The sequence below is a fragment of the Sturnus vulgaris genome, chromosome 4, assembly GCF_052056855.1.
Source record: "Sturnus vulgaris isolate bStuVul1 chromosome 4, bStuVul1.hap1, whole genome shotgun sequence".
Lineage (NCBI taxonomy): Eukaryota > Metazoa > Chordata > Aves > Passeriformes > Sturnidae > Sturnus > Sturnus vulgaris.
Window position 1 is genome coordinate 37,623,376 of NC_142246.1, and position 12,681 is coordinate 37,636,056.

The 12,681-nt window shown below is 35.8% G+C and overlaps 1 protein-coding gene across 3 annotated transcripts in view; it reads right to left on the minus strand.

Moving 5' to 3' along the window:
- PALLD (palladin, cytoskeletal associated protein) overlaps positions 1-12,681 on the minus strand; it is a 194,843-nt gene that overhangs the window by 102,093 nt on the left and 80,069 nt on the right. For all 3 annotated transcript variants that reach the window (XM_088163617.1, XM_088163616.1, XM_088163618.1), the window contains 2 exons: positions 6,799-6,918; positions 5,693-6,005 (listed from right to left, as the gene is read on the minus strand). In XM_088163617.1, coding sequence (XP_088019743.1) covers positions 5,693-6,005; positions 6,799-6,918 — 433 coding nt within the window. The remainder of the gene's footprint in view (positions 1-5,692; positions 6,006-6,798; positions 6,919-12,681) is intronic.

Here is a 12,681-nt window from a genome sequence, read left to right on the forward strand (position 1 = left end):
AGGTGAGAAGAAAAGAAACAACAACAAAAAAAATCAACATAAATGTTTAAAAAATCAGTATGTTTCATTTCAGTGCTTTTAGTTCCTGATTGCCAGAAAATGATCCATAAACTGTTTGCAGATGGATAGTACAACATTTCCTGCTATATTTTCTGGTTCAAAGGTGCGTCATAAACTGTTGTGTAGTATTCTACTCAACCTTGTTATAGAAAAACAAACTGCCTTAAATACACAATCCACCTCCCACCCCCAACTTTGCTATCCTTTTCTTAGAAAAAAGCCCACTCTTGGTACCTTGAGGAACTGGTGGTGACAGCTGGTAACAAAGGTATGAGACAGGCAACAGAGCTATAAAGCAACACTCAGGCAGAAAAGAAAAGGAGGACACTCCTGGAGGCACTAAAGATTTTTACAAGTTTAAAGCATGTGTTTAACTGAAAGCTTAAAGTGCACAGGCTCAAGCAAGTGGCTGAACTTGTGCACTTATAGCCCAGAAGACCAACCATACCCTAGGCAGCACCAAAAGAACCATGACCTGCAGCTTGATAAAGCTTACTCTGCCTCTCCTGGTCCACTCTTGTGAGCCCCCACCTGCAGTGCTGCATCCAGCTCTGGGGTCCCCAGTATGGATCTGTATGAGAAAGTCCAGAGAAGAACAAAGATGCTCAGAGGGGCTGGAGCACCTCTGCTATGAAGATGGACTGAGAAAGCCAGGGCTGTTCAGCCTGGAGAAGAAAATGTTCTTGGGGGGACCTTAGAGCAGCCCTTCCAGTAACTCAAGACGGCCTATGGAAATCTTGAGCAGATAGGACATATAGTGATAGGACAAGGAATAATGGCTTTAAACTGGAAGAGGGGAGGTTTAGATTAGATATTAGGAAGAAATTCTTCACTGTGAGGATGGTGAGGCACTGGAAAAGGTTGCCCAGAGAAGCTGTTGCATGCACCACCCCTTGAAGCATTCAAGGCCAGGCTGGATGGGGCTTTGAGCAGCCTGGTGTAGTGGAATGTGTCCCTGTCCATTCCAGGGGGGCTGGAACTAGATAATCCTTAAAGATCCTTCCAACTGAAACCATTCTATGATTCTATTAATTTCCCTCATGCCCTTGCTTGTCCTATAAACTGGATTACTTTCAGTGTTAAAGCACAAATCTGAAAAAATACCAAAGTCCTGTGTGCATACACCATGATGGTGGCACACACGGTACATGTATTTCATGACTGTTCCAAGGATATTTTCTGATTAAAAAACTGATTAGCTTTTATGCAGGCAAGGATGTACACTTAGGTGTCTCCACCTACTTGGGTCAGAAAACATCAGTGCCAGAAGGAGAAAAAAACTAAAAAATAAATGTATCACCTTTAACCTCTCTTGTTTTTCACATCTATTGTTAGAAAGAGATTCAGACTTCTATTGCTGCAGATTTTAAAAGGCTCAAAGTTCATTTGTGATTACCCTTGACACTATGTTAACAAAGATACAATTAACTGACAAAGACACAAGCAAAAAGGAAATTTCTCAGCAATAACTGTTTTTGGGTCATGTTATTCCTTGATCCAAAACAGGCAATGAAATGTGACTTTCAACCTACATTTCATAACACTTCCTATTTCCTCTCCTCTGTCTTCCAGTGGTCTCAGAGATTTTCACAGTGATCCAGGATCACCAAAAAACCCCCAAACTAATGCCTTGCTTCAAATTCACTATTATCTACTGCATTCAGTCCACAGATGTGCCAGGAGACATTATAACACTTTTCATCCCTTTTCAGGATTTGCAACTTTTGCATAAGAAATGAGTCTGAGAAAATTGGGAAAAAAACTATTTCTTAGTATATTCTCTCATAAAGCCTCCCCTATTTTCATATATTACTTGTTATTAATACATTATAAACCCTAGTCCAAATGTCTGTTGATCACTGAAATGGAAATGCTGCCACAAAACTTTTTCTTGTTTTAACTCAATTTCTGTTAAAAATGTATTGATACAGAATGAGGAAAAAAAAGCATTACAAATGAAACATCCATATATTAACTGTGCAAACAGATGCAGCAAATGCTCTGGACTTGTACTATTATCAAGGGATTAACTTTATGTGCAGTTATCCTGTTTTACATTTTAGCGAACTTACTCAGCATTAGTTATTTCTACTACAGTAGAAAATATGTGTAGATCAAGATTTTATTGAGGGTAGATTTTACAGCAAAATAAAGATCCAAAGGTCCTTATAACCTTGAAAGAGCACAGCAGATGAAACAAAATAAATGGATATGGATGGACCTTTGCTCATGAATGTAAAGTTACATGAATCATTGAACTGTTGCCTATCCTCACATATTATTTTCCTATCCAGCTCTTCTCAGTATATTCTAAACAGTTTCTTACTGCTTAGATATATAGATATCGAATACAATTATTATGGAAATAATAAATTCCCTTTAAGCTTATACTTTTTGTGGCCATTGTATATGACAAACTTGGCTAACACTCCAACACAAAGAGGCTGAACATGAGACAACTGCAGAGAAGCTCTCTGGTCAGGAAGCTCTGGCACCACGTTGTAGTTCCACTGAGCCGATGAACTTTATAGTGACAGCTTGTTACAAAGCCAGCAAACATCACACAGGTACATCCACTAACCATCCACTATCTTTTTTTCTCTTTCTGTTTTAACAGACACATGGAAAAATAATAGTAATACCAAGACACTTGAATGGAAGTTCTTCAACTGAAACCATGGACATGTTATATACAGTGGTACAAGACAGTGTTGTGGTTTTTTTGTAGACGTTCACACTGAGAATTATAAGGGGTATAAGGCACAACCTTCATACATAGACTTCATACTGAATTTAATATTAACATAATTTACCTTATTTTAAGAGATACAAAATATATTAAGATTACAAACATTGCTGGGGATCTTCTGAAACCTCATCTGTGCTTTACATCTGTGCATTACATCTGTGCATTATGGACCAGAAAAGTCCAAGGCACAGTAATAGCTCAACCTCCTCAAATAAGTCACTGCAGCAGAGATCAGAATCACAGAAATCAGGGGTTTCTGTCTCAGTTCAACAGTCCTTCCACTTTAGAGAAACTCATGTTGCAAACAAGACATCATGAAATATTGTGCCTTTTAACCATATTTAGAATTAGTGAATCTTCTAGATTTCACTTTAGCAAAATATCTGTTATTGACTACTTCCGCAATTACTTCTATGTATCTTTTTCCTAGAATTTTTTATTTTGTAATATAAATATTTTACATATTCTTAGCACCAGACTGAAGCAACAACTAATGATGCCTTAAGGATTATTAAAGTGTCTGTAACCACAATCTGAATGTTTTCTAGGACTTTAAAACACTTTTCAAGCCTGAAAACAACTACAGTAACTCTCTGTAGCATGTCCGCTCTTGCATTAGACTGAACTGTGATAAATCATTATTTATAGGTGTTGGTTACATTGCCAAGATGCAAATGTATTTCATACTTCAAGAAGGTACTCAGTCTCTCCTTCATGTTAAATGAAAAATAATAATAAACACAAAACCAAAACCAGCCTATAATTCCCAAACTCTCTGCAATTACTTTCAGTGTTGGCTGAAGAAACTGTTTTCAGAGACTTCACAGATAAACCTGTTAAATAATTTGCAATTTAAGACAAACTTGAAAACAAAATATTATTTTGGAAATTTAAAACCAGTCTTCCTGGAAAATAAACCTATTAATGATATTCAGAAGCTTAAAGCTCTCTCCATAGTTAACAATTTAGAAGTTTAAATAACTTTTAAAGAAAGTTATAAGTTTGCTTGCTCTTATTCACTGCTAGTATATGCTGATTCTGTCATCTAATACCTCACGGACAGATACAATTCAATAGAGGAGTTCTTTTCAAGAGAGATCATTCTCATGGTTGAGACAGCTACTTTACTACTTAGCTAATTTTAATGTCACTATTTTGTTCACTTTTACTAGGGAAGCAGTTTTCCAAATGCTGAAAGCTGATTTCAAGTCTCAGCAGTCAGACATTTCTTTTTCTCCTCTTGTTGGCACTCTTTCCCTTCCTTACGCTATCATTGTGCTTGGGATCAAAATATTTGGCTGAGGAGAAGGCAAGATTTCAATTTGTGACAGCAGCGCAGACTTACACTGTCTTTGGCCAAGCAAAACATGTATCTTGACTGCAATCAAGATCAGTCTCTTGTGCATCAAGTGTTGTTAATTGCAAATATAGGAATCAAGTGTAATTACACTAGGGATTCCAAGGTCATCAATTTGGACATCAGCAACTGAAGGGACTTTTGCAATAGCATCCCTCTCACATTACTGTATTTTATGTTAACTCTATGTTTAAAAACAAAACAAATTTTGCACACATAGCAGTGAACACACAATGAGAAGTCTTTTACACTGCATTCTTTCCTTTATCTCAGGCAACCTTGCTTCTCGGAAAGAAACTTCTGGGGTGAAATTTCTTCTTTACTGCTCTGCTGGAGCCACTATCTCCCTTCTTCATGAGTGGGTCTTCAACAGATATGCTAGGTACAGGACCACCTGGCTTACTCCATATCTGATATCATCTGCAAGTTGCCATTCTCAGCAGCCTCCCTCTCATACATGCAACCACCACCATATATGCTGTTATTTCACCTCTCTGTCTTTCTAGTTCTTCCACTCCTCCTTCCCTTCTACAGTTGCCAGAGACGGCTTAGAATGAAAAAGAGCAACTGAAAGAAAAAGTGGTGTGTAGAAAGGGAATGCTGTTGGCTTGCTGCCTCAAATGTGATTTTGTGCTTTTAAATTCAACATAAATGCTAAAAGAACAGCATTTTTATATTTGCAAGTTTCCTGTGAAAACACAGAATAAAGTAAATGACCTTGCTAGCCTTGAAGACCATGTTTCATGCCTCTTCTTAAACATATTTTTATAATTTACAATTCCTTCTGACTATTGATGCAAATGAAATAAAGTAGCATTTTAGTTCATCACACTCCAAATATCCTTGAGGGAGATGGAAAAGAGGAGTCTGGACAATGTAAAAATCAAACTAAAAGTTAACAGGGAGTATAACCACTTATGCATAAGGTATCACCATTAACAAAAGGTAAAAATGTTACTGCAACTTTTTTACCACTCATTTCTCTTTCCTTTCCTAGAACTTTGCCTTCTCATATTTTTAGCTGTAAGAAAGCTATTGTAATCTGGCTGCAAGCAGAAGGAGATATGTGTTATAAATAAACATAAAAATAATAAAAACATTACACACCTGAATATCCACTGACTACACAAACCCAAGCACATGCGGATTAAAAAAACCCAACCAGTGCTGAAACACAAATAGCTCCAAAAATCTCAGGCCACTGTGATCTATGATCTTGACTAGGGGAAAAAAAGGCACAGAGCAGCATCCACTACAATATTTCTCTGTTTGTGACTTTATCTTAAACCTCACTAAAGGCATTGCAATATGGAATGTATTTCCCTTTGACGTAGCACTATGTAAAGGAAACAAGAGTCTCCTGTATTCAGCTCGTTGGCCCATAAATCACAGCAGCAGGAAGACTCTTCAAGGGACAGGCACAGTGACTGTCGATTTGTCTAATGCTAAATAGCTTCAGGCAAAAATTTGCTGTCAACAAATATCAAGTTTATAGGAAAAAAACCCGCCCAAACAAAAATACTTACAGCTTTGGTTTGGCAAGCACTGGTGGTGGCTCCTTTGTGGGTGAAAGCAAGACAGCTGAAGGTGGGATGGATTTATCACCATTTGGCTTGCTGTTAATCATTCCATTTATTCCATGAACAGGATGAATGCCATTTGATTTTTCCTCAGATGAACTGAGCTGTTGTTGAAGGTCTATCACACCAGGTCTCAATTCAGCATTGTTTGCTTGGTGGGTATCTGCATGTTTCTTAGAAGGAAGCTCAAGAGAGCTAATTTCAACTGGAGGAAGTGGTGGGAAATGATGGAAATCATCACTAGAGCATTCTAAGTTGGCTAAAAGAAATCAAAAAGAACGTCTCTTCAACAGGTCATATGCAAAGTACACGGTAAATACAAGGTGTATTTTCAATTTTTTAGAGGTGAAATATCTTTGATTTTATGAAGGTATTTTTCTAGTCCTCCTATTGATAATTTATGCTGAATTAGATACATGAGTGGCTATTCATTTTCTGAGTTTGCCCCATGCAGAAGGCACAACTAAAAACCTTATGGATCCCTCTAAATCTATTTCAGAAATCAAGGCACTAACTGAGATTGGCAAGTATGGACAACAACAGCTAAAACAGAACTTCCTGGAGTTTCAGGATCACTGAGGAACAAATAATTTAAAAATGTTGAAGAACACATGTATATATGCCAAGTTTGCATTGGCAGCTGGGTTAGTGCATCCCATGACAATATATACAGAAACATATCACAAAACTAAACATACCATCACCAAAACTAAACATACTCACAGTGCTTTATTTTACATAAGGCCACCTTTAGTAGCATAATTCCATCTCTTTAATTTTGTCTCTGCTGCCATCTAGTCTTGAACCCTAATGCTTAAGATATGCCAGGCTTGTAGCAGAACTTTAAAAACGTATTTCACATTAAAAAAAATATTAAACCAGGAAATGACCAGAAGAAGCATTCAATTTTCTATATATGAATGCACTGAGGTTGACAAACCCCATGTCTTACAGCAGCCATTTTCCACAAAGAAACCAGACTGACAATTTCACAGGTAAATTAATTATGTAAGATTTATGACTAAAAGCTCCTCTTTCTCTTTGTCACATACCTGAGCAGACAGTTAGCTGTGCACTGCTTGTTACTGAGCCATGTTCATTTGTTGCTGTGCAGGTGAAAATTCCTGAATCTTCAGGGAAAGTTTCTGCTATTACAAGTGTACATATCTCTTCTGGAAATAAACAGAAAAATAAAGTGCATCATAAACTATTTAAAGTACCGTGTAGTGCTTTTGCACTTTATGTTTAAAGGACACCAGAAAGTAGACTTTTACAAAGAAATACTGGGAGAACTGCTGAAGAGATTCCAACATAAATGGCTTTAAGGAAAATCACTTTGCATCTGAAGGAAGTAAATTGATCAAGCTAAGTTTTCAAAACTGACTTGAAAGTAATTTTGCAGGTACAAGTCTCTGCAGTAATTTTACACACATAACGTTTTTGTAATGCAGGATAGTACTAATTAATACAAATGAATGTAATGATTTCCAGAAACAATTATCTTTGCAAGCTCTTTTTAAAATAACACCATCAGTACAAATGTCATATAATTATTTTTTCTTTCTCTGAACTTTTTTCTGTATTTAATGCAACATCCAATTCAAATCCCATTCCCAGTAAAACTAGAAAACATTTTATCATCACTTCCAGTTAGCTCTTCCATATATACTAACCAGAATTAAAAACTCCAGATGCAAAAATACTCCATTTTGCAGAATTTGGGAAAATAATTTCTGTCTCTGTCTGCACAGAGGAGGGATACATTAAAAATATAATAAAAAATACTATCCACAAAAACTTTTAGAATGCAGTGACAGACATATTCTGTAGCTTTTTAAAATTTGTTTAATCTACTTTGATAAGCCATGGTATATGCTTTGATTATACCAGAGCTTCTGTCAGAAAACTTGTGTGAAGGATATTAGGCTGAGTCTTACAGCAATTTTTACTAAATCAATTCTATCAATTTATAATGGGCACATTTAACTGTTTAGGCATTTTTTTTCCCAGTTTCTTCAAAGAAGTCAGTTTATTCTATCTCTACTTGTAATGGTACTCTGTTTTTTTAAAGATGTCACAGTACAGATGATTTAAATAGTCCTACTATTTACACAACATACAGATATAATTTTATACCTGGACAACACTACATTGTGTGTCTCCTTAATTAATTCAGAGTTTCTTTTGTTTATGCTGATTTTTTGGTCTCAAAACCAAAGCAGAGAAGTTTCATAACATTCAGTTTAATTTATAAAGAAAGCAAAATGCACTTTGAAATTTGTATACTTACACACAATCCCATATATTATCAAAAAATCAGTTAATAAAAGCATACTGTAAAATGAGGAAAAGTACTTTAGAATCTAATAATTTCCATATGAAAATTATTCTGTAGAAGAGGTTCAGTAAGGTCAACTGCACTTCTTATAGTTCAAATAAGGAAAACATTTTCAACTAGTGGTTGTTTGGTTTTTTCCCCCTGTGGAATGACAGACCACTGTCTCATTTAGACAGTTAACAAAAAAGTTATGAAATTTTTCCATTTATAAATAACAATGTATTCAAAACCTTCCTGTACTGGAAATGGGCTAAAAATGAATGACTGACTAAATATTTGGCTCAGAGTTGTTTTTCAGACAGCAGAACATGCCTCTTTTTTTGGCAACGCAAACCAGTCATTCTGTTTAGCTGCAAGAGTAATGTCTGCTAATACTGTAGTATGTTGGATCTTATCTAACACAGATGAAGATTAATGACTCATGAAAGGTCTTATCAGGAAAGTAATGGGTAACACAAGCTAGTTTTTTAACTACTGAGATCAGCTTTTTTTAGAGCCTTGGTGTGTCATAAGCAGTTGAAGTTGCATTGTTAACCACACGTGCGTACTCCTGGACTGAACTGACCCTGGGGATGTAATCTTATACAGGCAGCATTCTAGTTTCCTGTTCATTTAAGAGCAGAATGCTGAAAGCTGTGTATTTCAGGACTGCAAAAGAAGATCACTCTACCAGGCTGAGAACTGCTCTCTGAATGAGGGCAAAGGCACTATAAAACATAGCAACCAGCGGAAGACCTATTTTTCAAACAACAGAGCTAATTAATACTTAACATTCTTCCAGCTTTCTAAGTGTGTAAAATGATCACATGAGAAGAGCTGACCTTCACTCTTCAGTGACAAAAGAATTCTGATGGATTCTACAATGATGTGCTTTGTTTGCTGAGGAGGTGTTTTAAAATTATATATGGTAGATGGCAGCAATCTTTGTAAAGAAATTTCAAAGCAAATTAATGATGAAAATAATCAGAGATTAAAATTTAGTTTTTTCAACCAGATGAACAAACTGCAACGCGTTTGTGATCAATCGTAAGAAAACTGGCTAAACTGAAGACATGAAAATCCCAAGAACAAATCAAAGGCAGCACGGGCAAAAAGCATGTGTGAACAACAGACTGCCATGTTCTTTATTGATTTTTTTTTTCCAAGCCAAGAATCACTCACCTCCAGGTCCTTGCCAAAAGGCTTACTACTGTGGAACACATTTAAATGAAATACTAATTTGGCAAAAGAAAAGTTCTTTCAAGATTTCCATAACACACTCTGGATATACTCAGTGTTCTGAGTATTTTTCTACCTTTACATCCTGATTTACATAATTATTTTACTTTCTGGTACTGTGCTAAGCAGAATTGGAAGATTTGAGGGAAATAATGTCTGTTCTACTTCCCGGCGATCATCAGCTGACAAATAACTTCATCACAGAAATGTGTTCCAGAAAGCAGCTCTGAAATGCTGTTCTCGGGGCCTTAAAACATATTTAACACTTGACTAAATGAATACAAAAGCATTTTGTTCACTGAAACATGTAAAATGCTTAGGCATGCAAGTACTTGACTGTTTTGTCAGTTATTTAGAAAGAAAGATTACATTTTACAGAGCAATTCTTTCCCTTTATGGTTCATGAGTCCATTAGGAAGAATAAACTTTGGTTTTGGTAAGAGAGAAAACTGTTGCATTTTAACAAATTTTATTACTGGAAATGTGTTTACTTCAGAATGTTTCTCTGTATTACTCTTATATCTGCAACTTCCATAGCTGTAGGTTCAAAGCCGTAAGTTTTCTGATACACAGAGACAGTGGGAAATCACACTTGTGGTTTCCTGGTAAAAATTCAACAAAACAGAACTCTGCCAACTTCTAGACCATTTGTGTCTTATTCTCCCTCACGTTCAACAAGTGTTTAACTCCAGTTTAACTCAAAGCAATAGGCCCACTGGATTACTTCTCATCTAAGTACCTGTGCATCTTTTATATAAAGAGAATAGATGTGTGAAAATAGAGAAGAATATGCAGAGTAGCATAATAAATGGTAGTATAGCAGACCTGTAGATGCCTTAGCTTGCAATAGCGTAACAAAAAAATGTATTCAATTTGCCTGTTTCTGATGATCTCTATCGTATATACCTTTACCCTGTCAGACAGCAGTTCCGGCTTATTTAATAGGTTTTATGTCACTCAAGGAACAAAGAATAAAGTTTTTAGAAGATGCACAAAACTGACTATGTTTGAAGATATTTAAACAGCACTTACAAAAGACTGATAAGAAAACTGAACAACAGCAAATGTGATTGCAAGGAATAAAATGTAGTTTTAGGATGGAGAGCCTAGGTTACACGACATGTAATCAATAACCAAGACATCTGCTATCTAGCCAGATTGGGTACAATAAATACATTGCCATGGCAAGAAAAACTTTAGCCCTTAAAATATTGTTCAGGTTTGAGGAGAAATTAATCCATTTATCACTGTCAAGGAAAATTTCATGCTAAAGCATACCCTAAGGCAGTTAGGATACTGTAGATATCTCAACCACCTAGTTTGAAGTTAAGTTAGGTACATACATCAAGGCTGGAATGAATGCATTCAGCAACATAGCTGTGAATATTACTGCACTCCAAAAAGCTTTAAATATTTACAATCAGAGACGAATGACAGCATTTTTTTTCTTTAAATCACATAGTACAAAACAGATCAGATGTTTACTTTGAATTTGGAAGCATCAACAAGTGAGGATAGTTGTAGCAGTCAGACTTAAGATGAGGTCACTGACAGGAACAGAATTCTGTAGGTATCTTGAGAGTACAGAGTACAACTGAAAATTTAATTGAAAGCAATAACATGTAAGTTGATCAGACCAACTTCAATGAAGGGAAATTGTAGCCTATTTTCAGATTTTCTCTTAATCTAGTTTCTTGGGATATGGCTCATAGAAGATTGCTTTCTCCAAGCTCTTGGTGCTTCTCAGCAGTGAGAGATCAGTTGTAATTCTCTTGTTTTCACTAAAAAGTGCAAGGATCTGGCATGCATGCTAACCTACTAAGGCTTCTATCTTTTGAATTTCATCAGCTACCAGAAAGGTGATTTTCTTGGTGCAGGGAAGCAGTAAGGATTTCTGTAACATTTGCCATATATTTTCAGTTTCAAATGTTATGTAGAAGTAGGGGGGAATTTCTAAAGGAGTTACTTAACTAGAGTGGGGACTCTGGAACATAGCAGTTAAACAGGAAACAAGAAAGCACAATCCAAGAGAAGTGATGACTATCTTTTGAGAAGTGTTTTGTGAACATACACAGTATTGTGTTTAGTTAAAAAAAAACATGTATATGTGGCAATTCCCTGGCAACTTAAGCAAAATTACTTCATACAGTTTTCTTCTTACATGCTGTTAGACAATCGTTCTAATGTAATTCAATACAGTTTGTGGCTGTCTCCAGACAGCTGAGTAATGGTCAAAATATCAACAGCTGGCAAGTGATTCCACGGGATTTTTCATTCTCAGGCAGCTTGTTTTTGAAGGATTCAATCAGTATAAAGTCAAAATGTCCAAGAAAGAAGTACAGAACAGGTAATTTGACAAACTGTGATGTTGGCTTTGAGTAATCCGACTACCTATTAATTCACAAGGCAGTCTGGAGGGATTTGCAATGCAAACTGATTTCTGTCTAGACAGAAAAAGGAGTGCAAAACACATTAGAGTAGATAGAGTGTAACAAAAAATTGTAGCCAAAATCTCCCTTTGCTTCCTAATTTCTTACCTTTTTGAGTTCATGGAATATCTTTCCTTTAATCGTTAGTACTAAGCTATCAAAGGACAGATTGTATTGAGTGCTATAAAGTGTTTATTGATGGTTGGATTTTGGTTGACAACCAGCAATTAAAGTCACATTACAACTTGTTACAATTTATGTAAAATTCCATGGATGTTTTACACTTTGAAAAATTGTTAGAAAACATGTCCATCTTTCAAAATTCTGAATACTTATCTAGCATATCCATGTTTCCCTGTCAATCTTGCATATGTATTAACCATCTGTATTGAATAGCAGTTATGTGTTTGCTCATGAAAAATTTCCTCTGAAGGCATTGTTTAGTCTGGCTTCTAAGAGTTTGAATTACATCACAAACCAGTGCTGTATCTATTACATTTCTGATACCCATATCCAGCTTCCTGTTGTACAAATTTTAAGATTCCTCATGACATCCTAAAACACCGTGTTACTTATTATCAGTGGTACTACTAAAACATTGCTCATTATTTATGCCAAAATGAAATATTTACATTTTGCCCGAACTTTATTTACATTCCCTTTGCACGCACAGTGACAATTCCTACACAAATAAGCTACTACGTCTACTGTCATTAATTTTTGTAGTATGTTAGACACTGTTTTATTTAAAATACTACATTTATTTAATAGGGCTTAGTAGGAAAAGATAAGTGCACAGATCTTAAGGGATAGTATAGTACTTAACTCGATGAATCCAGGGAGAATAAAATACCAAACTGAAATTCTTTCACAGACTGAAAGCACAGGAAGGTGCTCATAAATATATATTGCAACATAATTACAAGCATGAAAAAATAAATAATCCAACA